At 37.9% G+C, this 27752-nt stretch overlaps 1 protein-coding gene across 1 annotated transcript in view; it reads right to left on the bottom strand.

The window, feature by feature from the left end:
- Positions 1-27752, bottom strand: part of LOC107801686 (putative 3-hydroxyisobutyryl-CoA hydrolase 3) — a 74558-nt gene that overhangs the window by 18496 nt on the left and 28310 nt on the right. The window contains exon 9 of the mRNA XM_075230802.1: positions 27616-27701. Within this exon, the coding sequence (XP_075086903.1) occupies positions 27616-27701 (86 nt within the window). The remainder of the gene's footprint in view (positions 1-27615; positions 27702-27752) is intronic.

Genomic DNA, 27752 nt, shown 5'->3' on the forward strand with positions numbered 1-27752 from the left:
GGAGTGGTGAGCAGCACGGAACTTGTTTCAATCAAATGGCATAGTATTAGGGTAGGAGGCTTTCCTTTGTTATAGAAATCCACAGACAACATTCTGGAACTTCCAAACCAAAGAAATGCATCCATCTGTATAGATATCATCATCTACATCCAGAAAGCCGTATGCTTTGGAAGAAGCTTGTACAGTTTGGGAAGGGGTTTTGATCAATTCCCAAACTCTTTTTCGAGGGGAATATTACCATAAATAATGCAAGATTGGTTGTGCAAGACTACAATCAAGAAGAAGATATTGACTATGATGAGACGTTTTTGCTCCAGTTGCAAGAAATAGAGTCAATACGCATGCTCATTGCTTTTGCATCATATATGGATTTCAAATTGTATCAAATGGATATAAAGAGTGCCTTCCTAAATAGATATTTGAAAGAGGAAGTGTTTGTGCTAAAGGCCCCACGATTTGAGAGTAGTGAATTCTAATATCATGTGTATAAATTGAGCAAGGCATTGTATGGCTTAAAACAGGCTCTAAGGGCTTTGGTATAACAGACTGTCAAAATTCCTCCTAGAGAATGGGTTCTTACGTGGAAAAATTGATAACACATTGTTCCTATTGAGGAGTGGCAAGAACCTGTTAATAGTTCAAATATATGTGGATGACATCATCTTTGGAGCCACAAACAAAGCCTTATGCAATGAATTTGCCAAACTAATGGGCAGTGAATTTGAAATGAGTATGATGGGAGAATTAAACTTCTTTCTTGGACTTCAAGTTAAGTAGAGTGCAAAAGGAACCATGATACACCAATAGAAGTACATCAAGGAGCTACTCAAAAGGTTTGATATGGACAATACAAAGATAATTGATACTCACATTGCTACAACAACTAGGTTGGATATGGATGAACCCGGTACCTCTATGGATGAAAAGAACTATAGAGGTATGATTGGGTATTTGCTCTACTTAGCTGCAACATGCCTGATAGTATATGTAGTGTGGGATTATGTGCAAGATTTCAGTCAAGTCCCAAAGAATCACATTTGAAGGCTGTTAAAAGGATCTTGAGGTATCTTCAGGGTACTCAAGACCTAGTTCTTTGATATCCAACTTGAGACTCCTTTGAATTGATTGGATACGCAGATGCTGACTATGTTGGATACTTGGTAGATAGGAAGAGCATATTAGGGATGGCTCGTTTCCTTGGGTCATGTTTGATTTCATAGGCATTAAAGAAATAAAATTCACTGCCTCTATCAACCGGTGAAGCTGGGTATGTAGCAACTGCCTCATGATATACTCAGCTACTATAGATTTAGAAATAACCGGAAGACTATGGAGTGATGATTGAACAGTTTCCCATATTTTGTGACAACACAAGTGCTATGAACATGGCCAAGAACCCGGTCCACCACAAGAGAACCAAACATACTAATGTGAGGCACCACTTTTTGAGAGATAATATTGAGAACGGTCACATCTCTATGGAGTTTTGCAAGATAGAGGAGCAGATTGCAAATATATTCACCAAAGCTTTGAGCATGGATCACTTTAAAAGAAACCGCTTGGAGCTTGGTTTGATCAAAATGGATTAGGACATTGTGGACTTCCTTGATGATTGGCTATGTCTTAATAATTTATCTAGTGAGTCAGTGTGAAGAAACAAATTTAACTCAGTCTTATACTGTACTAGGTATGCACGCACGACATTGAATCTAGGGCATGCATGCTCAATCTAATGACAAAATCCTGGACCAAAAAAGTTCTATCTGCCAAGATTAACGAAATTAGTCAAGGAACCTGGTTGTGTGACACTCAGGTACGTACTCCCTATCCAATTGATAGTTGTACTTAATTGTTAAACTTTCACATTACTAAAACCTAGTGTCACTCACCTTGCTTATATTTTATGGCTTATTCCCTTTAACTGATGAAACTAAAAAAATGGATCAGGTTCCAATATAATAACCGTCAGTCGTAGGAAAATCATAACTAGCTCCAGTTCGCGTGTAATCGAGGCACCAGTTTCCTAAACTTTCCTGAACATATCTCTGCCGTCCAATTAAAGTCCCTAACCGCCATTTTTAAAATTCAAAAACTAACAGTTACCCTCATTCCCTCTTAGAATGGGATTAGGTACAATTAAAAGAAAACTCAAAGCCGGAAAACTATCAAATCACCCTTTATAACACCCTCTCTCTTGCCTATTCCCTCTAATTCGAGCAAGATTGGTCAAGAAATACTCAAGCTAAAATTGAAACCCTAACTCTTTCAATACTTCAAAATTTTAAAATTCACAGCTATGTCAAACTCACCAAGCCAAATCACCTCAGAAATTCCTGAACCAAACCCTACACCTAACTCTATTGCACCCTCCTCCATACCTGTAAAGCCCCGTGAATTTTAATAACTAATTCGCACTAATTCAAGCTTAAATACAATTAATCAAACTGAGCCACGGTCTGCACGAGTATAACAGTCATAGGATAACTTGTAACTAATATTGGTATAGATGGAATTCATGATAACTCAAGGGAATAATTGTTTGAATTTCTTGAATGAACCAGAGTTATCAGAATACCTTAGAGTAATTATTCTATCAACGATAAGTTATTGGAACTGTATGAGATAAGTAAATCAATTTGAATGGCCTAAATGAATTAACTTGTGAAGCTTTGGAATTAAATGAGAAAAAAAAGCTTTCAGTTGACTAGCCAAAAAGGAACTGGAAACAAGGTATTACATTGACTAAAGAAAGTCATTGACTAAGCAATTAAAAAGTATTAAACTACAAAGGTCTACGTGCTGGGACTTACGTGTAAAGAGAGTAGTGATTGGATTATTTGGATACTCAATAAAATTGGACTAAGGATCTAAAGGAAAGAACCAAGAAATGACACCAGGGATTTGACGCTTCCTTGGTGCGTTGCGTGTGCTATCGCATCAATAAAAAAAAGGAACTGCCTAGCAGCAAGGCAGTGAACTGGCTGGAGGGCACTAAGCTTGGCATCAATATTGTCCCCGCGCCTGTGGCCTTTTAAAGGCTATCCGTAGAGAGAGAAAGTCCAAATGGCTTAGACTTGTTCTTGAAAGTTAGAGAGAAGAGAGAGCTCCAATCTCATTAATGCTACTTTAAGGTGAGAATTTAATATTATCTTTATTAGATTTGGTCAATTAATTCTATCCCCTACTACTGCAACTACATGGAATTCATAGATTCTTGAAGAATCTCTCGAGAGCATTTCAAGAACACAAGCTTTAAAATTTTAGGGTTTGATAAAAAGATAATCCCTTCACTCCAATTATATACATTATACTCCATGGACTTAGTAGAATATATTTATAAAGAAAGATTTACATTTAAGCATTTATTCATGAAATCTTAGAAAGCTAGTTTTGAAATTAACAAGTTTGTAGGTTGAGAAGATGAATAGTATTGGGTATATTTGAGTGATGTCATGTTGAGCTTCTAATGGAACAACTAGATTCCATAACATGTTAGTGGATGAATTAGAGTTAAAATCCAAGGATTAACCTTTAAATGGTGAGATAAGAAATTTTGTGAAGCTTGTGAAATTAGACCAAGTGTTAGACACTTAGTTGATTTGATTCGTAGTGTTGCGACGCATTATTGATATATGTGAGCTAAAAAATATAGATTATGAATTGTTGACGTCGTTGAGCTTTTGGGTAAGATTTGAAAAGCGACTTGAGGTAAGTCGATTAAAACTTACTCTACTTGAGGAATTTTCTCTAAACATATATTTTGACTTGATACATGAGATTGTTCGTAAACGTGTATCCGTACTCGTGGGGACAAGCGAGAAAGGATGTCACCATGTACTTTTGATTTGTGTTGCATATGAAGTAGTGGCATGTTGTTTTGAAAAATCTTATTTTCAAAAACATGTTAGCAAATGGCACTTGAGGCAAACGCTATAAGTGTTGTAAAAATAAAACTTATGTTGATGATAAAGGGATTAAATATTTGAGTTCTATTGCTACCTTTGTTTTAATAAAACGAGAAATATAATATTTTTAAAATCTTTATATTTTGAAGTAGCACTTGTTAAACATTTAATTAAGGATTTAAATCTCATTTTGTTTTACTGCTTCATGTAAAATGAGAAAGGATACTTATTTGATTTGTTCAAACGATTTGGATTGACTATGAATGTCATGATGTGATAAAATAAATACTTTGAGGCTACTTGGCAATGAATTTATTTTTGGAGCATCAACTGTTTTGGAAATTACTTGTATTCACCGAGATTGGCTTCGAATATATCGTGTTCGTCGTCATGAAACTACACGTGCCGGTGTAGGCATATATGATCACTTTGTGGTATAGACTACGACACAGAATCCTCCTTGAGAGGGTGTTATTTTTGCTATTACTAGCATGGATGAGTTGATTCGTATGGCACTGCGATGAGATGACCTGAGCAAGTAGAGTATATGATACTTGCCGCTAAGTACATAACTTAGTTGACCTTCTTATGTCGGTGATGGTATAGTACTCCCGGTGAAAGGTAAAAGATAATTTTGTTATGTACAGGCCTAAGGAGTCGAAAGTGACTTCAAATGACTTAATTAAGTTGAAATGATTTTGCATGATTTTATAGAATCATCGGCTGATATAAGTATATAAAAAGTTTGTATCATGTTTTACATTTTTACTAGTCTTTTTGTTTAAAATAATAAAGTATGAACTGGTGTAAGGGTTTATCGCTTTATATAAAGTGTTGGTTGCATATGTTTTGTAAAGCCTTGTCCCAGCAGGAACTCGAGTTAAAGAGAGTCTATGACACTTATTGAGTATCATGGTGGTGTACTCAGCCCTTAGGGTCCCCTCTCCAGGGTCCCGCTTTCTTTACATGTTTTCAGGATAAGATGTGGCATGTGATGGGTAGATGAGGCTAGGATGACTCTCTTTCCAAGGTATATAGTGAGACACCATTTCTATTTCGTGGTAGTTGTCGTGTTGATCTTACTTTCTTCTGGTTGGAGTATGCCCCAAGTATTTATTCTATCCTTGTGTCATAGAAATTTCATAGACAATTGTCATTACTTTGGATTGCAATTGAGAGTTATTCATATTGCATGTATGAAAGAAATATTGTCATCTTTATGCATTTTTACTATTAAAAATGGTGGATTTAAAGATTTTGTTTCATGTATAGTCTTAATTATTTAAAATAATTGCGTTTTCTAAAAGGTTTTCACATGCATCTATTAGGCATATAGATGGGTATTCTTGTACGGGTTGGTTCACTCAGGTTGGGTAGTATGCCGGATGCCGTCACGTAGTTTTGGGTCGTGACAAACTTGGTATCAGAGCACTATATTCTTATTCGAGTCATAGGAAGTCTATGGAATCGTGTCTAGTAGAATTCTCTTTATCGGTATTTTATATACCACACTTATATTGGGAAGGCTACATGGACATTTTAAGGTTGTCTCTTTTTTTCTCACTCTAGATTGTGCCTTAAAGCTTGAAACAAGAAGTGGAATTCAAAGCCGTGTAGAATTTTCGACGAGATTAGTAAGGAGAAGTTATGAGCATATGGATTAAGATTTAAGTAATGACTGTAGCTGTTGGAGGAGTAGTGAGGAGGGTGTCCGTGGCCCTTGATATGAATATTACAGCAAAAGTCAGGAATGAATCGAACTGTGCAACCTGAATGAGGAAGTAGTGGGTTGGAGTATATAGCTAAGGGATAATGATTTGTCTGAGGGAAGATGAGATTTGGATATCATTGAATGTTGTAATGACTTCGAGGATTGTAGAAAGTTTGTTCTACCAAAACGAGAAGGACTGATCTTAAATTCTACTAAGGACCAAATGGACTCTCGACATGATGGGTCAAGGTCAATGCCGTATCACATGAGTTAGTAATAATATGGGGAGGACAAAAAGAATGCATAAGTATAGTAAAGAATAATTGAACCATGTCCCATGTAAATGACAAGTGTGGAGTTTCAAATGGGTTTCCAAATAAACAAGACAACTGAATGACGTAAATAAGAAATGATGAGTACAGATATACACAGGAACAATGTAAGTATACCTAAATGGGTAGGTGGATACATGCTAAGGCATGAGGTGTTAAAAAAAAACTTCATTGTTAGAGGAGTGACACGACTTGTCTTAGGCGTCAAGTTGGAATGAGAGGCAATTTATATGTCATTTTGATGTTAATAAAATTCATAAAAGAAGAAGTTCCGAGAATATGCTCCAACACTCCTTTAAGTGAACCTACTGAACAGTCGAGTGCAAATTGATTAAAACCCTTGTTATAAGGGTGGGGTGGAATATTCCGAACGGCATATGAGGCTAAGTTGATACTTCTGTTGAGTTATAAATACTACATGAGCGACATAAAACTATAGAGCTAGAGAACAGTAATGATACATTTTAGAGAAAACAAAAAGTAAGTGTAGTGTTCCAAAAGATATGTAGCGATATCGCATGCATCCTATAGGTTGAAAATGAAGCTATATGAGTTATGAAAGTATGCATTTGTATCCACGCGTTAAATTTCATGGATAGTGAGGGTAACCCGATGATTTGCATATGTAAACGTGAAAAGACCGTAAGTTACTTGTTTATTATTGTGAGAAAACAAGACTTTAATGTGAAAGTGCACGAAGATGATATACTGATTTCTAGTGAAGAAATCGTACTTGTAAAAATTGTTAAGCATGGATCCAAGGGCACCAATGAGTCATACTCACCGATGATATGAGTCAAGTTTGGACGGAAGTAGAAAACTGTAAGATAAGATTACTGGTTGCAGAAACAAATGACCCTTAATATTAGAGTAGACACATAAGTGGTCAAGACAAGTTTATTTGCAGTATAAAGACTTAGTAAATGGGGGAGAGTCGGATATGTAATTTCATCTTAAGGTGATAGGTCGTAAAAGAGAGATCGTGCCTACTGGAAAGAGTAGGACAAGTTAAATGTGTCAAATATCTCCCAGGATGGCCGGAGAAAGTAAAAGACGACAAAGGAGATGGTACTAGGGCTATGTGCTTGCTGTAACCGAAAGAGATATAGTATTTCACCATGGAAGTTAAAGAGACAGATCGTGATTATTCAACTTGCTATCAATGAATGAATGAGTGGTTCAAATGAGTTCGAGAAGTTTGTGTCGGGTATAACTGGACCATGAAAATGTCATAGGCAAACACTTAGTGCAAGATTTAATAGGAAATATTTTTTGTTCCAAGTGTATTCCTAGATGAGAAGTGAGTTATGTAAGTTAAGATATGGTTTCCAAGTAAAAGGGCAAGATGTCGGAAGCGAAATTCTTAAAAGATGTAAATACCATTAGGATCACGTTGTTGACCAAGTATTGAAGGCCTTCACCGGATTGGTTGACTATTCTGACGAAGAATAATAAAGTGAAGGGTCTAAAGGTGGAAACCCAGTGGAGTCACAAATTGAGGGGGAAGATGATGATGAACAGGAGCAAAAGGACGATATTGAAGAAGCAGAAGAGAATATTGGTGTGTTGAACGTGGTTCAAAGGGAAAGGGAAGTAGTAGAAGAGGTAGTAAGTAAGAAGGTGAGTGAGATAGTAGAAGTTGAGACTCATGTAGAAGCAGATGAAGTCAATGAGTCGTTGAAAGAAAAAGAGGTCGATGAAACTGTTAATGATGTGAGTAAGGGAACAACTAAAGAAAAATGGTGGAACCTAGGGAGGAAGATCTAGGGAGAGTGTTTGTGTTATAATAGAAGCATCAGAAGCCCCTAGACGACAACCAGGTCCTTCTGTTGCCGGTGAGGGAGAAATGGCTGAAGTCGGAGATGTTGAAGTGGTTGTTATGCAAGAAACTCATCAGGTTTAAGAACTTGGTTCTTTGAACACTGATCCTATAAAATTAGAATCCTTTGATTAGACTGACTATGAGAAGGAATGAGAGATAAAAGTTGGGAAAGAAAGTAGTGATGATAGTGATGATGAAGCTAAGATAAATTTGATTGCCAGGATGAAGGAGAAGAGACAAGCTGAGGAGAAAATCCTCCCTAATAGGGTAAAAGCAGTGGCAAAGAAGGTTGTTTTAACCCCGAGTCTATCACTCTTCTGGAAAGAACACATGTAACTAGAGGAAAAAGTTAGGCAGCGCTTGAGAAGGCATTAGAGGAGAGTAAGAAAAAAAAGAAAGATAAAGAGGGATTCAGACTGGTTGATGAGTCTGATGTGGAGGAAGTTGACATGGTGAGTGGATATGAGGATGAAGAAGAAGAGGTTTCTATGTACTTGACTAATAAGTACACACAAGAAAGAAAAAAGTTGATTGCAAGGAAGGTAGGAAAGGGGGAGATGAACCAGTTCACAAGGTTTTGTTTGAGTTTGTGAATAAGTTTTCCTCGATCTAAAAGGAGGCATGAGGCCACAACCAGGATTTAGCTATGATGGAAGTGCTAGATCAAAACATGCCAATTAATCTCCCATCACTGATGTTGAAGCACATGACAAGGGTAGTTGATTAAGAGAAGGGTACTCAGGCTCTGCCCTATGGGTTCTTGCTGACTAGGGTGCTTGAACACTTTGAGCTTCTCTTAAGAGGTCCTAAAAAGGGAACTGAAAAGGACATGTTTGATGAGGAGACTTTGAAGGAGTGTAAATATTTTGCTAGACCACCGGGAACTACGAATAAAAGTATGGTCACCAACCTTCTAGAGGAGTTGGCTACTGCCAATGAGGAAAATGAGAAAATGAGAGAAGAAATTCCTGCATTAAATGAAAAAAACAAGAGGCTGAATGAGAAGATAAAGAAAGAGTAGGAGGCCTCCGCTGCTAGGTTTGATAGGCTTTTGGGGCTTATTCATGGAGAATTTTCTTCCAGAAAGAACCTAGTCCTCATTCCTCTTAGGTTTCCTAGTCTGTCCTTACTCAGTCCCTTGCTCTGTCCACTCTATGATCAATTTCTAACTTTTTGTTTTGTTTTTGATGTTATTGGAAGTTTGGCGAGTTTGTTCAACCTTCTTTTGGTTTGGGATCTTTTGGGCTTAATGTTGCACAATAATAAATGAATATAATTTCATGTTTCAGCTAACTACTATGTTTTTGTCTTGGCCAATTTTATTGGATTACCATTCTGTGTTCGTGATGATATGTGCATGTTAGTATAATCCGGTGGCAATGAGTTTTACGTTGCGATATTCTCTCTTTAAATCCATTGATTTCTTACTTTTTCGATGATGCCAAAAGGGGGGATTTAAGTATATGCACACACACTAATTCATAAACCTAGTTCTTTACTGACACTTGGACTAATAAAGGAGGAAGTTATTGAGTTGTCTATTTGCAGGTCTTGTAATGAATCATGCCTAGACATATTTAGGGTTGCGATGAATTGAAGGTGAGACCCTTACGCTTGTGCAAACAAGGACAAAATGAATAAGATTATTGTCAATAAAACTGGTTCTTACGATGAAGATTGATAAAAATAAATTGGGCAAGTTGTTGACTGATTTACACATGGGTTTGTCATCATCAAAAAAAAAAAATTTGTTGAGTTGAGCGCGTATTATTTTGATGATTAACAAACCAGAAATGATGGTGTTAAAGAGAACCAGGTTTCATGTTCCAAGTTGGTGTGCTACTAGACTGGTATGCAGACATGAAATATGAATGCCAAGAGAACCAGATTCATATCAGACTCATGGAAGAATGTTGATCAGACATGGAAGGCTAGTATACCCATGCAAGATGAAAATTTCAGAAGATCATATCCGTATCCTAAATGGAATATGTAAATTAGAGGTTTGTGGACAAAAAGAATTTTATATTTATGGGAAAGACTTGTATGGAAAGAGAATGTTGAAGAGTTAGAAACAAATAAGAAAACCAAATCTGAATAGGAGAGGTTTTCCTCAACCGAAAATTCTAGGTTTTGGAGCATTAATTGAAGATGATTTTCGGCCAACCTTGCAACTATAAAAGAAGACTTTTTGCCGCAGTTCAAGACTACTGCTATTGAGAGAAATCATATAGAATCACCTCTGACAATAGCAATCACAGCAAAAAGATACTTTTGATATTCAAGCTAATTGACTGAAGAACTAGTTCCCGAAGATGAAGCTGCTCAAGTTCTTTAGTTGTTAGGTTGAGTTAAGTGTTCTAAATTGTAACCTATTTACTTTTTGAGAAGTGTAATAGTAGGTTATTGCTGAAACTTTAGTTTGTAAAGCTTTCGAGACTAGAGTTTAGTTTGGGAAGGGGTTGCTACAATTGAGTTTATTGTAGGGATTAGGATACTAGAGTTAGTCCCCTTGGTTATAAAGTTATAACCTAAAAATTGCTCTTTGAAGTTTAGTGGAGACTTTAGAAAAATCTTACTGAGTAGGTCGTGGTTTTTACTCATTTGAGAAAGGAGGTTTTTTGCGTAAAATCTCGGTATTGATTAATTTTTTGTAATTATTTCTATTTGTGTCTGTTTGGATAGTTCAAAGAACCAGATTCTTTGAAATTACGAAAATCGGGTAAGACACAATTCAGTCCCCTTCTTGTGTCTAGGTGTATCCTAAAATAACAAAAATCATAAAAATTCATAGAAAGCTTACATATGTATGTGTAAGCATTATTTGGACTACGATAAAGGTTTACGAGAAGAAACATTGGCAGTTGCTAGGCCATACAGGAGACAACACTGACTCTACGTGTTACTATACTCTAATAAAGATGATGATGTTACACATGCTAGCATCCCCAGCTAAAATAGGTAATTTTCAACTACAACATTGTATACCCAGTCATGTGATCCTAACTAACATGAGTTTTGTCAGACCGTTGCATGCATTCAATTGCTAATATTTTTGACTTCCAAAGTTAATACATTGATTTGACCAACAATACATGATTTCATATGAAGCAAGTATGAATATGCAATGTTTTTGTAAAGACTTATGCATGTATGTGTAAAAGTTCATGGCATGCGGTATAAGTTTTGCTTTTCCCGAAAAGGGTTATTCATTAATTATCATCACTGAGTTGTGAGACTCACTTCTCTCACTCCTATTTTTTACATATATAGATGACGAGCTCGATCAATCAAAAGGTCAGGCATATAGAGCATTTGACCCACCTTTGTCTGTATGGGCTACTTTTTTATGATTTGTTTCATTTCAAGAACATGTTCATACACTAGATGCTCCTTTATATTCAGGATTATAAAAATAGTACAACCATACTAAATTTTGTGTTGTTAGTTAACTCAATCATCATCTTGAAATGTTTAAATGAATGTTAAAGACTATGGTATGATGGGAATAGCTCTAAGAACTTTAATTCATAGATGTGATTGTACATGCAGGCTAAGCATAATGTGGGTTAGGCTAGATGGGACATCATGACGTCCTATACGCTGGTCAAGACTAAGATTTGGGTCGTGAGAACGTTAGTATTACTGATCTAGGTTATTCTTATGATTAAAAGACCAAATAATCTTACTAAAGTCTAATATGGTTATGTACTTCCGCTAGATGACTAGGACATAATCTTCAGGTCGTGGACCTGAGTATGAGATGCAAGACTCACTAGGGATAACTTTTGAAAGAGAGAGGAAGTTACCATGGACCAAGGTGGTGGAAGAGATTGTGGCCAGGCAAGCAAATATGTCGAAGGACCTAATCTTTGGGAGAATGTGATGCCACCTCCTTAGGATTGAGATGGCATCACGGAAGATATTGGTTCAAGGTCTATAGGGCATTCTTCAAGTTATTGGTCTTATTGGGAGACTTGAGTGATAGGAGAGGATTGGGGCGCTTTGAGATGGTGAAATGGGAGCCTAGGTTCAAGGTTAGACATATACCACGAGAGGCACTAAAGGAGTTTCTTTCAAACTTCTTAAAGCTAAAGCCATTACCTTTACTAGACCTAGTACCATAGAGGACTCGCACCAGTCCTCTGATTGAGCAGCATAGGTGTTGTTCGGCGAAAATGTTATACCTTTAGCACATTACTCGCCCTATATTTTATTGGTTTAGTGATTTATTATGCGACATTTGAACTAAATTGTGTTGTTTTATGTGTAGGAACATCGAAAGAAATAGTTGAATGAAAGTTGCACAAAAAGAGGACAAAAATACAAGAAAAGAGCGCAAAGGCAGCCAGGTTGACCGTGCTATAGACCAGGCTTTGCAAGGTCTATAGCCAGGTTGACCGCGCTATAGACCAGGCTTCGCAAGGTCTATAGCCAGGTTGACCGCGCTATAGACCAGGCTTCACGAGGTCTATATCCAGGTTGACCGCGCTATAGACCAGGTTTCGCGAGGTCTATAGCCAGGTGATTAAAAGTCGCGGGGTAAAAGACTCTGACCTAGATTTGGACTCAAGGACTTCGACCCTAACATATAAATACTTCCCAAATGAGTTGAGAAAGGGTTGGACACTATTTTTGTAGAAGAAAAAGGCTACAACACGGTGGAGCAAGAATTAAACGACAATTCCCTCCATTTATCTATGTACTTTGTAGTTTAATGTCTTTGAACATCATGATGATTGTAGATAAATTTATGAGTAGCTAAACTTTCTAATCTAGGGTTTGATGGAACCTATTGGAGGATGATTTTCTACTACGTTTAATATAGATTTGCCTTTGATTTATCTCTACTTGTTCAACTACGTTTACATTGTGGTGATTGAAGAGCTCTCAATCGACTGTGCCTATATAGTGTGTATTGCTTGGAAAAGGATACATATTTAGGTAGTTGACATCACTCCTAACGTATGTGAGGAATCAATATGTAGGGTTTAAAGGTAGGATTAGGTATAACGAAACTTTGGTGCAATTCTAGTGAGTGGTGATTTAAAGCCAACTAGCGTAGTTCTGAAGAATACGTCTAGTAAATTGTGGTAGTTACTCGGAATAGAATTACGACACCCAAAGTACTCACGATCGGTAGAGAATACTTAGGCGAATTTATAGGAAACGTAGCGGGGAGGATTCCGACAATAGGGGAAATCATAACCCTAGACTTTTCCAAATCTTGTCCACAACATTTTTCTCTATTAGTTATAAATTACTGCATTTTAATTACTTTGCTCTTAGTTAGTAAATATTCAAATCGTTATTTAATATTTCTGAAGGTTGAATACTTGAATTCGTACGGAACTAGTGGTTATAATTAGTAGGTTAATTTCCTGTGGGATTCAACTCCGGACTTGTAAACCGGATTATATTTGTAATGACCGCTACACCTTTTAGGAGGCATAGTTGGGCGTGATCAAATTTTGGCGCCGTTGCCGGGGGAATTAAAGGTGTTATTAATTACATCCAAAAGAATTGTTAGAATTCATAGTTTATTCAGCTTTCTCGACTTGAAATTCATTATATTGAAACTCTAACGTTTATAGTATTGTGTATTACAGGTGCATCCTAGAAACTCCTCAAGAACTTGTGCACCCTTCCTACAGAGGTTGGCCAAATATCAGAAGGATAAGCAGTATAAGAAATTCATGGAGATGTTGAAGCAGATCTAGGTGAACATTCCACTGATTGACGACTTGAGGGAGATGTCTGCGTATGCAAAAATGATGAAGGACTTGATGTCTCGTAAGTTTAACTTTCAAGACTTGGAAAATGTTACACTAACTCAGACATGTAGTGCTATCATGACGAGACCCATAGCTGAGAAGCTATCTGACCCAGGGAGTTTCACAATCCCATGCACAATAGGCAGCTATGCTTTTGCTAAAGCATTATGTGATTTGGGGGCGAGCATAAACTTGATGCCCTTGTCTATCTATAAAAGGTTAGGCATTGGAAGAGTAAGACCCACATCTATGTTACTACAGCTAGCCGACCGAATGGTGAAGAGGCCATCAGGTATACTTGATGATGTACTTGTGCAGGGCGAAAAGTTTGTGTTTCCAGCATATTTTGTCATTCTGAGCTGCCAGGTTGACGAAGAGATTCCCATAATTTAGGAAGGCCATTCTTGGCCACTAAGAGAGCTCTGATTGATTGTGAAACTGGGGAGCTAAAGATGAGATTGAACGATGAAGAGATAACGTTCAATGTGCAGAAATCTATGCGGCGACTCAATGAGTTTGCTAAATGCTCTCTGATAGAAGGTGTGGATGTGATTCTGAGGGAGGAAGATCAGGCACTGAATGCAAAAGACCCCCTAGCAGCCTGCCTGATGAACCTAGAAGAGGTAAATGGTGAGAACTTGGTGGAGTGGGTGTTGGCCCTTGAAGGCCAAGGGTACTGAAAAAGAGAGCTCGAATTCGAGCCTTTACACTTAGAAGAAAGAAAGACCCCTCCAGCTAAGCCATCAATCGAAGATCCACCATAGTTGGAGCTGAAACCCTTGCCATCCCACCTCAGGTATGCTTTCTTGGGACCTAGTTCGAAAATGCCTGTTATTATCTCATCTTGTTAGATGTGTAGGTAGAACAACTTTTGCAGGTTTTAAAGGAGTGCAAGACTGCAATTGGATGGACCATTGTAGACATAAAGGGTATCATCCTAACGTTTTGTATGAATAAGATTCTACTGGAAGATTGGCACAAACCTTCTAGAGAACATCAAAGAAGGCTGAACCCCAACATGAAAGAAGTGGTGAAGAAAGAAGTGATCAAGTGGTTAGATGTGGGAATCATCTTCCCCATCTCTGACAGCAACTGGGTCAGCCTAGTTCAATGCATACCAAAGAAGGATGGAATGACTGTAGTGCAAAATAAGACCAACGAGTTGATCTCAACAAGAACAGTTACTGGATGATGAATCTGTATAGATTACAGAAGATTAAACATGGCCACCCGAAAAGACCATTTTCTGCTGCCATTCATTGATTAGATGCTAGATAGATTGGCGGGGAGGTCCTATTTTTGCTTCCTGTATGGATACTCGGGGTATAACCAGATCTCTATTGCCCTAGAGGATATAGAGAATATGTCATTCACTTGTCTGTATGGCATCTATGCCTTTCGGAGAATGTTGTTTGGCCTATGAAATGCACCCGCCACATTCCAAAAGTGCATGATATCCATCTTCACAGATATGGTAGAGGAAATAATGGAGGTTTTCATGGATGAGTTCTCAGTGGTGGGAGATTCATTCAATGATTGCCTTATGAACTTGAAAAGAGTATTGAAGAGGTGTATGGAGACTAATCTGGTACTAAATTGGGAAAAGTGTCATTTCATGGTACATGAAGGTATAGTCTTGGGACATCTAGTGTCAAGTAAGGTCATTGAAGTGGACCGTGCTAAGGTTGATATAATTGAGAAGTTACCTCCACCCACTTATGTCAAGGCCATAAGAAGTTTCCTTGGTCACGTCGGTTTCTACAGGCAGTTTATAAAAGATTTTTCCAAAATTGCTAACCCTTTGTGTAAATTCCTTGAAAAAGCTCACCCCTTTGTGTTTTCTGATAACTGCAGGGTAGCGTTTGAAGAGTTGAAGAAGAGACTGGTGACTGCACCAATCATAGTGGCACCCGACTGGGGACAACCTTTTGAGTTGATGTGTGATGCACGGGACTATGTTGTGGGAGCAGTTCTTGGGCAGAGAAGAGATAAAGTCATGCATCCAACCTACTATGCAAGTAGAACCTTAAGTGGTGTCCAACTGAATTATACGGTGACAGAGAAAGAGATGCTAGCAGTGGTGTTCGCATTTGACAAATTCAGGTCATACCTGATAGGCTCGAAGGTAATTGTTTATACTGACCATGCTGCTCTCAGGTACCTCATTGAGAAGAAGGATTCAAAGCAGCGCTTGATTCGATGGGTGCTATTGCTGCAAGAGTTCGACTTGGAAATCCGTGACCGAAAGGGAACAGAAAACCAAGTTGTTGATCATTTGTCCAGGCTTGAAGAAGCTGAAAAGAGGGTTGAGGTGGAAGAGATCGTAGAGACCTTCCTAGATGAACAACTTTTAGCCACGAGCCTTGAGGTAGCGCCATGGTATGCAGATATTGCAAACTACCTGGCGAGCGGTGTTGTTCCCTATGACTTGTCCTCTATATAGAAGAAAAATTTCTTTCGTGATTGTCGCATGTATTTCTAGGATGAACCATATTTGTTTAGGATTTGTATTGATAATATGATCCGAAGATGTATTCCCGAGATAGACCAAGCTTGTCTGTTGCAGGCATGTCATGCTTCGCCTTATGAAGGTCATTTTGGAGGAGTAAGGACAGTTGCTAAAGTGATGGAGTCGGGCTTTTATTGGCCGACGTTGTTTAAATATGCACACTTTTGGGTGAAAAGTTATGATGAGTGCCAACGGACGGGGAATATTTTCCGTCGACATGAGATGCCCATGAACCCAATTCAAGAGGTGGAAGTATTTGACGTATGGGGAATCGATTTTATGGGACCATTTGTCAGCTCATATAGCAACAAGTACATACTGGTAGCTGTGGACTATGTCTCGAAATGGGTAGAAGCCGTGGCACTCCCAACAAGTGATGCAAAGGGAGTTATTGGTTTTTTGAGAAAAAATATTTTCACCTGATTTGGTACTCCAAGAGCGATCATCAGTGATGGAGGCACCCACTTCTGCAACCGAGCCTTTAGAAAGTTGTTGGACAAATATGGCGTTCGCCATAAGGCTGCCGCTCCGTATTACCCACAAATAAGTAAGCAAGTGGAGGTGTCAAACAGAGAAATCAAAAGTGTTTTGACCAAAACTGTAAATGCTACTTGGACTGATTGGGTGAAAAAATTGGATGATGCGCTATGGGCCTACCGCATTGCATTCAAAACTCCGATTGTTATGTCACCGTATAAATTGGTGTTTGGAAAGGCATGTCACTTACCGGTGGAGTTAGATCATAGAGCCTTCTGGGCGTTAAGACAATTAAATCTGGACTTGGAGGCCACTGGAACGAGTAGAGTCACAGAGCTGCATGAACTTGATGAGTTCCGTTACCATTCTTTTGAGAGTGCAAGGGTATATAAGGAAAGAATGAAGATGATGCATAACAAAAATATTCTTGAGCGAAATTTTAAACCTGGAGATGTGGTATTGTTATACAATTCGAGATTAAAGTTGTTTCCGTGCAAGTTGAAGTCAAGATGGTCAGGACCATTCCGTGTGGTAGAGATGCATCCCACCGGAGCCATAGAAATTGCATCAAAAGATGGCTCTCACAAGTTTAGAGTCAATGGGCAAAGGTTGAAATATTACTTGGGCATGGATGAGGAAAGAGTTGTATCGGTGACTAATTTGCAAGAACCAAAAATGTTTAGTGAACCTTAGGTTCGATTGCCTGCGTCATTCCGCGACGTTAAATCAGGCGTTTTTTGGGAGGTAACCCATTGTAATGTTGTATTCATTATGTCGTGATGTTAACTAAGGCGCTCGTTGGGAGGCAACCCAATTCATAGTTTATCTTAGCTTAACTAGAATTTTCTCTTTGTTTTTAGGCACTAACAAGTTTTAGTTAAGTCTTGGTGTTTGAATAGGTAATGAAGCACGTTGGGAGGTCATTGCGCTTGGAGTCGTGCACAACACGGAATGAAAATCACATGAGTACGCTCCAAACCTCGATGTCTACCTCGTGCCACAAAGCCTAAAGAACAACAGACCTGGCAGCAGACTCGCATTGCCATGTATTCATCTCGCTACACAGCTCGCGCTGCAAGGCATATAGCACGCTAGACCTCGCTACAGATTTGGTGTCGCGTGACCTATAGCTCGCTGCATGCCTCGCGTTACAGTGCTGTCGTGAGGTAAGGTAAGTTGTGAATTTTTTTTTCTTTTTAATCCCCATCGGTTTAAAACACTACACACACACAAAACTTCATTAAAACAAAAACACAAACTCCATTGAACACACACACAAACTCCATTGCTCGCCCAATTTACCCCTCCCCTCACACACAAACTCCATTGAAGCCATTCATTCATCCACTCCTTCACTAACTAGCAATATCAATTGAAGAGTAATTTCCCCTCCTAAGCATCTAAGGTATGGTTTCTAACTCCTTTCTTTGCCAAATTTCGAATTGTGTAAAGTAATGAAATCGGATAACTTTTGGGTGTTTTCTTCATAGTAACAATGTGCTTGTTTGTCCTATCCCTATAAACCCCATAGAAATGGTATTCTTGTTGTGTACATAAGTGGTAGCATGGAATTCCCAAGCTGATTTGGGAGGGTGAGGCAATCCATCACTCCTACAAGCACTTTCATGGAACTAGTACACGCTAAGTATTTGTCAAAATGCCTCAAAGACATTCTTTGTCCCCATTGGAGCCCGAGTCTCCGAGATTGTAATGAGAGTGCTATGCCGCCTTGCACCACTTAAAATTTTAAGTGTGAGGTGGTTCACCGGTAGCTATAAGCTTCGAAATTGTAGTAGACATCATTGTGTCATTGCTTGATTCTCATGCTAAAATAACGAGGTGAAGTCTGAGTAGCCTCAAAAATTGTTGAACATCATGTGATCAACTCTTAAGTGTGGGGTCGCAAAACCATGTTTTGAAGTGATTCAATGCATCTAAGACTGACTAATGTTCACTTGTGTAGGTACGAACATGCCTCCTATGAAAGATAACGGTAAAGGCAAGAGAAAAGCCACTGCTCCCACCAAAGTTAAGGCTTCCTCCGCACCTCCACCGAAAAAGAGGAAATGAGGGGAAGCCACTTCAAGCGAGGTTGAGGGATTGCAAGCAATTGCAGCTCTAGCAGCCTCACGCCCACAACCGGTGGGACAATGAGAATTTGGTCTTAAAAGTATACCCACATCTGCCAAGGACTGGTACAAGCTTTGTGGGCCGAAGCATATATACTCTGAGTCGGATGTTCATGAGCGCCATCTAAAAGATAAATATCACTCAATTTGGAAGGGTATTCATGATCTTGGATTGAGCTACGTGTTTGGAAACACTGGGGATATCAATGTAAACCTTGTCCGTGAGTTTTATGCTGGGTATGATCCGAATGACCCTGAGCAGCTAGTGCCTATTCGGGGGAGGTTGATTGATTTATCTGCATCAGCTATATGCAATTACTTGGGAGCTCCAGATGTTCCCCAGGAGCCCCTGGATAACTTCATTACCCGTCCAACATATCTAGCGCTGAGACATACTCTCTGTGGTGTCAATTTTGTGGTCGCTTGGGTTTGTGACAAGAAAGCCAAACGTCATAGGAAATTTCCAAAGAAAAAAATGAAGTCGGAAGCTTAGGTGTGGTTGAAATTGATCAACACGCGCTTACTACCATGCAACGATGAGACTCTTATTAGCCGTGAAAGGGTATCCTGTTGTACTTCCTAATGATTGTCCAGAAAGTGAATGTGGGCCACTTGATATGCTACCAGATGGCGCAGGTGAGAACAAGCAAGAGAATTGATAGATTGTCCTTCGGTAACATGCTGACTTAGTATCTGAGAAAATAGGATGTGGAGGAGGAGCGAGCTTTTGATGTAGTCATTCCACCACCCCTCTGACTGACAGACATCACCAGCATTCGGACGAAGGAGGAGAGTGCGATGGCCTCACTGATAGGGGCCGAGCGTAATGCTCGAGATGACAGCTTTATGGCCCATTTATATAGGATGATGGACTTGCAGCTTAGGATTGGAGGGAGGCCAGCCACTACAGAGGAGAGGGCCATCTTGGATGAGCGTTTCCTTCTCAATGCTCATGCCCAGCAGCTGGTTGGGCTTGGCAATGGCCAACGACTCCCAGAGGATGAGGATGTCAACACGCCAGAGTATTCCGAGGCTGAGCCAGAGTAGTCCGAGGAGGAGGAGGATGATGATGCGGAGGAGGGAGCAGAAGATGAAGAGTGGCCAGCTGCAGATGGGGCCTTCGAAGATGAAGGCGATGACGATGACTGATCAGGAAGTTTTTCCTACCACCCTACTTATTTTTTATGAATTTATATATGCACTGAGGACATTGCATGAATTAAGTATGGGGTGGGAGGTTTTATTCTCTGTGACTTGTAAATATTAGATACACTAAATACTTCTTATTTTATTTTTTATTTTATTTTTTTAGCTTCGTCTTTTCTATTTTAGCATAGAATATAAAAATTAAAAAAAAAATTGAAATGATTGGACTTTTTCCGACTATGGATCTCCTTGACAGTTTTCTTGAGGGACTAAAGTCTAACAAAAGAAAACAAAAAAAAATGAAAAAACAAAAAAAATCTAAAAATATGTCTTTTTATTATTTTAGGTAGTAATAATCCCTCGTGGTTTTTCTTTGTACCTCAGTTCTTTTTTACGGGATATAGTTGAACCGGGTAGTAGTGTTTTTTTATCTTTAGAGTAGAGTAGGATTTAGGGAATAAAAGGATGGGAAAAATGAGATTTGCTAGGCACCTTTGACCAGTTTGATAGTAGCATATTTAGGCTCTAGTATGTGTAGTACCTTCCCTATGATGTGAAAATGCTTATGATGCCTTGTTGAGTAGATAACATATTTATTGACGTCTATATCTCGTTTTCTTGGCTTGTGTCACTTTGTACTTGATGCTTAATATTTTGTGGTTCTGTGAACACTTGCAATTGTTTGAGAATCGGAATAGAACCGTATTTAGCGAGTCATGTGCCATGTGTGGTAAGAAATTATATAGTCTGTGTATTTGCATTAGAGTCTAGAACTTTTCCGGCATGTGAGTTGAAGTAAAATTTTAGGTTTTGTTCGGTTTGAAAAATTGATTTTAGGCTTTCTTTGATGTGTCTGAACTTAATGCTTACCACAAATAATATTTATCCCTAGTCAATCATTTTGAGCCTATAAACTTTTGTTTGGCAACCATATTACAAGCCTATACTCCTTTGTTCTTAATTATGACTGTTTTGATCCTTTCACCTCTTAAAGCACTTTAATTGTAAAATGAGCGCTAAAAGAAGTAAGGAGGGAACTTGGATGGCTTTTGAGTGGAACCAATAAATGAAAGAAAGGTGTACTTATATTGTAAAGAATATACCACTAGCTGGAATGGTAGAAAAGAAAAAAAAATATTGTTGAAAAGAAAAAAAATGTAGCAAAAAAAAATAAGAATATCTTGTTCTTGCTAGTGAATATGAATTAAAGTAGTGCTTAAAGAAAGAGAAAATACTTTGGGGATGATATTTTTTGTGAAATTGCAGTTAGGTTGAAGAAATATGCGCTTAAGTTAATTTTGTGATGTGTTAAAGTACTTAGGAGGGTCAGCCACTATTTCCAAATATATCCTACCCGTCCTTTAGCCCACATTATAACCATAAAAAGTCCTAATTGATTTTAGATCGAGCAAGCCTACATTAGTAGAGGTTTACATAATGGGCAAGCCTATGGTACTTTATGCATGCATGTGACTTCTTTGCGAGAGTGAGGGATTTCTTTGATATATCTGAGTCCTTAAAATATATTTGAGCATTTGATTCGAATGTGTGGATTCAACTTACTCTCTTGTTCTTGTTGTGAGGGCACATGATTTCGCAAGGGATAGGTGACGTTATTAGATTTCTCTATGATGTTAAGTGTTCAAGACATGAATGCATTGTGATATTGAGTCGGTGTGTGAGGTTAGGATTGTTATAAGTATGTTGTCTTGTTGTTGAATAAATTTTTGAAGTATGGCATAGAGTAAAGGGAAGTGTGTGTTGAGAGCATATGCTAAAGTTTAATTGTTTCTATCAACCATAGTCATAGGTATGGTGTGCTTCGGATGTGCTAAAAGAAAATAAAGCGCTCAATGTTAGTGTGAATTGGTGGTTGACTCGAGGACAAGCAATGTTTAAGGGTGGGGTGGTGATGTTCGGCCAAAATGCTATACCTTTAGCACATTAGTCGCCCTATATTTTGTTGGTTTAGTTATTTATTGTGCGACATTTGAACTAAATTGTGTTATTTTATGTGTAGGAACATCGGAAGAAATAGTTGAATGAAAGTTGCATAAAAAGAGGACAAAAATACAAGAAAAGAGCGAAAAAGCATCAAGTACACAAATTGTGCTCCAGACCAGGCTTCGCGAGGTCTATAGCCAGGTTGACCGCGCTATAGACCAGGCTTCGCGGGGTCTATGGCCAGGTGATTAAAAGTCGCGGGGTAAAAGACTCTGACATGAATTTGGACTCAAGGACTTCGACCCTAACATATAAACACTTCCCAAATGAGTTGATAAAGGGTTGAACACTATTTTTGGAGAAGAAAAAGGCTACAACACGGTGAAGCAAGAATCAAATGATAATTCCCTCCTTTTATCTCTGTACTTTGTAGTTTAATGTCTTTGAACATCATGATGATTGTTGATACATTTATGAGTAGCAAAACTTTCTAATCTAGGGTTTGATGGAACCTATTGGAGGATGATTTTCTACTACGTTTAATATTGATTTGCCTTTGATTTGTCTCTACTTGTTCGACTATGTTTACATTGTGGTTGATTGAAGAGCTCTCAATCGACTGTGCCTATTTAGTATGTATTGCTTGGAAAAGGGTACATATTTAGGTAGTTGTTGAACAACATCACTCCTAACGTATGTGAGGAATCTATACGGAGGGTTTAAAGGTGGGATTAGGAATAACGAAACCTTGGTATGATCCTAGTAAGCAGTGATTTAGAGCCAGCTAGCATAGTTCGGAAGAATACGTCTATTAAATTTTGGTAGTTACTCGGAAGAGAATTATGACATCCAAGGTACTCATGATCGGTACAGAATACTTAGGCGAATTTATAGGAAACGTAGCGGGGAGGATTCCAACAATAGAGAAAATCATAACCCTAGATTTTTCCAAATCTTGTCAACAACATTTTTCTCTGTTAGTTATAAATTACTGCATTTTAATTACTTTGCTCTTAGTTAGTAAACATTCAAATCGTTATTTAATATTTCTGAAGGTTGAATACTTGAATTCGTGCGGAACTAGTGGTTGTAATTAGTAGGTTAATTCCCTGTGGGATCCGACTCCGGACTTGTAAACTGGATTATATTTGCAATGACCGCTACACCTTTTAGGAGGCATAGTTGGGCGTGATCAATAGGACACTAGAACTCTCGCTCGTCTGAACACATGATCCTGGTCGCATCCATAGGAAAAAAGAAGGAAAAATTTCGAATCTACTTAAAAAAAAAGAGAATTTTGGAAGCAGTAAAACTGGGTCAGGTTGAAGGATGTAGCCCATACCTGGTATCAAAATTTATTGTTAGGAATGCCTACTAGTAAATCCCTGATGACATGATTTTCTACTACGTTTAATATTGATTTGCCTTTGATTTGTCTCTACTTGTTCGACAACGTTTACATTGTGGTTGATTGAAGAGCTCTCAATCGACTGTGCCTATTTAGTATGTATTGCTTGGAAAAGGGTACATATTTAGGTAGTTGTTGAACAACATCACTCCTAACGTATGTGAGGAATCTATACGGAGGGTTTAAAGGTGGGATTAGGAATAACGAAACCTTGGTATGATCCTAGTGAGCGGTGATTTAGAGCCAGCTAGCGTAGTTCGGAAGAATACGTCTATTAAATTTTGGTAGTTACTCGGAAGAGAATTATGACATCCAAAGTACTCATGATCGGTACAGAATACTTAGGCGAATTTATAGGAAACGTAGCGGGGAGGATTCCAACAATAGAGAAAATCATAACCCTAGACTTTTCCAAATCTTGTCAACAATATTTTTCTCTGTTAGTTATAAATTACTGCATTTTAATTACTTTGCTCTTAGTTAGTAAACATTCAAATCGTTATTTAATATTTCTGAAGGTTGAATACTTGAATTCGTGCGGAACTAGTGGTTGTAATTAGTAGGTTAATTCTCTGTGGGATCCGACTCCGGACTTGTAAACTGGATTATATTTGCAATGACTGCTACACCTTTTAGGAGGTATAGTTGGGCGTGATCAATAGGACACTAGAGCTCTCGCTCGTCTGAACACATGATCCTGGTCGCATCCATAGGAAAAAAGAAGGAAAATTTTCGAATCTACTTAAAAAAAAGGAGAATTTTGGAAGCAGTAAAACTGGGTCAGGTTGAAGGATGTAGCCCATACCTGGTATCACAATTTATTGTTAGGAATGCCTACTAGTGCATCCCTGATGACATGGAGTTTACCAAGGCTTTCATGGAGTGGTTCTTCCTAATTGCTTTAGAGACGAGTTGACTCAAGCATTCTAGAGACAATCCATATGAAAAATATGATTGTGGATAAATATGATGTTTAAATATACTTAGGGCTATGCCCCTCACTTGGTTCATGATGAGAACATGAGGAATAAGACGCTCGTTGAGGGATTGCGAGATCCATTATTTAGGGTCTTAGAACCTTTGATGTGCACAATGACTTACATTAGAGGCTAGACACTACTAGAAGGATTGAGGCGAGAAGATAGGAGAGAAGCGTGCCTCTCGAGAGGATAGCAAAAAGATAAAGATAATAGGATATACCATTTAGTTGAGGCACTAGTACTGGCTAGGCATCCACGTCATACGAGAAGCAAAAAGGCTCCATGGGTTCATCATTGTCATTTGAGCAATCATCAGCTAGGTTCTTAACTTAAATAGGACTATAGAGGTTATGTATAGTCTGAGTCATCAGAATGTGGATAGTCTACCCTCGCAGTTGATGTTAGATTATAATTCTATATTGTATGGTATTACATGCCTTATATTTTGATGTAACAATAATAATTTGTGAGATATTTGAGCTTAATTAAATTAGTTTTGTGTATAGGAATATTTGGACATGAAGTGGAGAGAAGTTGCATAAAGTGGTACAAAAAATGATTAAGTAGAGCACGAAAGGAACAAGGCCACGAGGCAGCCATTCCTTAGCACCATAGACAGCGCGAGGCGATGTCAAACGCGGAGAAGATGTCGCACCTACAGTGGGAGGCGCCCTTAGACAGAGTCAGTTCAAGGCGCGAAGCGCCAACGACCCTGTCCAAGCTGGATTCTTCTCCTTTTCAGTTTTGGAATTGGCTACTCCGGCCTAGGATTTATCCTACCCTATAAATACTCTCTAAACTTGTTTTTTTAGGGGATTGGACATCTTTCGGAGGCAACAAGGGCTATGAAACACGTGTGGGGCGCGAAACCATAGCATTTGTTTTTCCTTTAACTAGTATTTATAGTTTTATGCTTTCAAACACTATTGTGATTGTTCATATGACTATGAGTGGCTAAATTTCCTTATTCTGAGATTATGGGAAGTTCTTGCTTGTTGACGTTGAACGGTTATTTTGGTTACTCGATTTTATCATATTAGTTTATTTATTTAATCTTGCAGCAATATAATACTATCTACGAACCTATAGTTAAACTCGAAAGTGGAAACTTTAGATTGCATAAAGGTATTAAACAGAGTATGTTCTTGAACCCGTGCATCAAAAAATATATGCGTCATTAGGATAGACATATGCTAATTGCTTTACTTGATTATTGTTGCAGGAATTATGCATGCATTCTAGTTGACTATGATTCTAAGAACATATAGGTATTAGGTTGGCTTGAATAGGCGAGTAAAGCGTTGCAAGAACCTTGTGAGCAATATAAGCCCTGTTAATTAACAAATTAGATATGTCAAGTAATTAATTTAACTGAAAAAACTTAACAGGATTGACATTAATCTCATAATATTGGAATGTCCTCATCTCATTGATCTTGCTCATAAGTTGTTTGTTTGCTTTGCTCGTATTCTTGTTTTCTTGCTTTAATATATTTTTTTTTGTAGTAGTTATAGTTAATTAAAATCACAATCACTTCTCAAAAAATTATTTGAATGAATAATTCATAAATAGTTTAATTTAATTCATAGTTAATCATTAGTCTCTGTGAGAACGCTACTCTACTCATCACTATATTACTTGTCGATCACGTATACGTGCTTGTACGTTTGGCCCTGACAGCAGCACCCTTTTTAGATGTCGTAGACCTTACTAAGGTCAATGTCGACTAGAGACTAGAGTATGTTTCATTGTAGAATATTAGGGCACATTAAGCGGGACAGTCCTACACTCCAAAAGATTTTAGCCATGAACTACTACAAATCATTTTGCGAGGGATATTTCTATTCTCAAGATAGTCTAGAGATTGGGGCAGAACAGGGCACAGGCAGGGGCTGCTCAACAAAAGTTGTAGCCCAAAGCCAAGCTAAAGAGGCCTAACATATTTTAAATAAAATTTTATTTATCTAGATTTTTGAAATGATTAATAAATTTTTCTTTTTACTTTTTTCTGTGTAAATTTTAATATTTTATAAATATTTTTAAACCATCAAGCTATCTACTAGAAATTTCGGGGCCTTAAAGCCAATGCTTTATTAGCTTTGGCCTTAAGCCGACCCTGGGCACGGGAGGTCGAGGTTCTGGGGGATTTGTATTTATACCCAGTTTTTGGGTCACAATTTAACTTATACCCGTTTTGTAAAAAAAATTGCAAGCGTACCCACTTTTCTGGTAACTTCAGATATACGGGGCCTGAAGTAGCAAGAATTTATGTTTGAAGTTTGAACTTCAGAATTTTTTGCCTGAAGTGTGACCTTATCAAAGTAAAACTTCAGATATTTTCGTCTAAAGTTTGGCCTGACTTGCAAAAGCAATTAAAAAAATGTCAGTTCGTAGTGCAAACTTCAGACAAATTAGTCTGAAGTTCTTCAGTTTGTAGTGCAAACTTCAGACAAATTAGTCTGAAGTTCTTCAGTTTGTAGTGAAAACTTCAGACAAAATCAGCTTGTTATATTTGAACTTCAGATAATTTTTTCTGGCATGATAGTTGCAAACTTCAGACAAAATTTAACTTGGTAATGTCTGAAGTTTGGCCCTGCAGTCCCAAACTCCAGTTGATGCTTCTTCGAGTTTTGACAATAAACTCTTGTTTTATTATTTACGTACTTTGTGTTGGGGTGCAAACTTCAGACAAATTAGTCTGGAGTTCTTCAGTTTGTAGTAAAAACTTCAGACAAAATTAGCTTGTTATATTTGAACTTCAGATAATTTTTCCTTGCATGATAGTTGCAAACTTCAGATAAAATTTAACCTGGTAATGTCTGAAGTTTGTCCCTGCAGTCCCAAACTTCAGTTGATGCTTCTTTGAATTTTTGCAATAAACTCTTATTCTATTATTTACGTACTTTGTATTGGGATGTATTAATGTTTGAGAGGCAGTGGCGAGTCTTTCTTTCTTTTTGATTTGTTGCTTTGTCCAATTACCAGAAACGATAACATGTGTAACTTACATGATAACATGTTTGAGAGAGAAAAGAAGAAGAAGAGGAGGAAGAAAGGAGCGCATAGGTCGCAGGATCTGAAATTGTCAAAATTAGGATATAGGTTAAATAATTTTAAAAATATGGATATAGGTTAAATAGGGCCCATGCAATTTTTACCGAGGTTTTGGTCATGCTGAACTCTATTTAGGTTGTGAGGACATTTCATCAACTAGCCTTAAATCAAAGGATAAGATTTTCAATAGCCCTAAGTCACACCTATATCTAGAATTCTTTTAAATTAATTATATCCGGTGTCAAGAATAATACGTATGACATGGAGCGGAAGAAATAAGACTTTCACAAAACAAACATAGAGTGCATCGAGAACTTCAAAGTCATGATGGTATAACTTTAAGATTATTTTAAGATATAATTTCCCAAAGATCTATAGGATCTATTTTAAGTTTGTTGAACAGAATTATAAAATAATATCATACCTTTGAGTAAACAAAATGAGTTGCAAGGCCACATGCAAGCATTTCTGACCCATTTATTTTTGCCCCTGTTAGTCCCAAGCATTCTCCTGTTAACAATAAATCGAAACTAAAAATAAAATATCAATCATATATATAAA

This window comes from Nicotiana tabacum, chromosome 15 (assembly GCF_000715075.1).
Source record: "Nicotiana tabacum cultivar K326 chromosome 15, ASM71507v2, whole genome shotgun sequence".
NCBI classification, from domain to species: Eukaryota; Viridiplantae; Streptophyta; class Magnoliopsida; order Solanales; family Solanaceae; genus Nicotiana; species Nicotiana tabacum.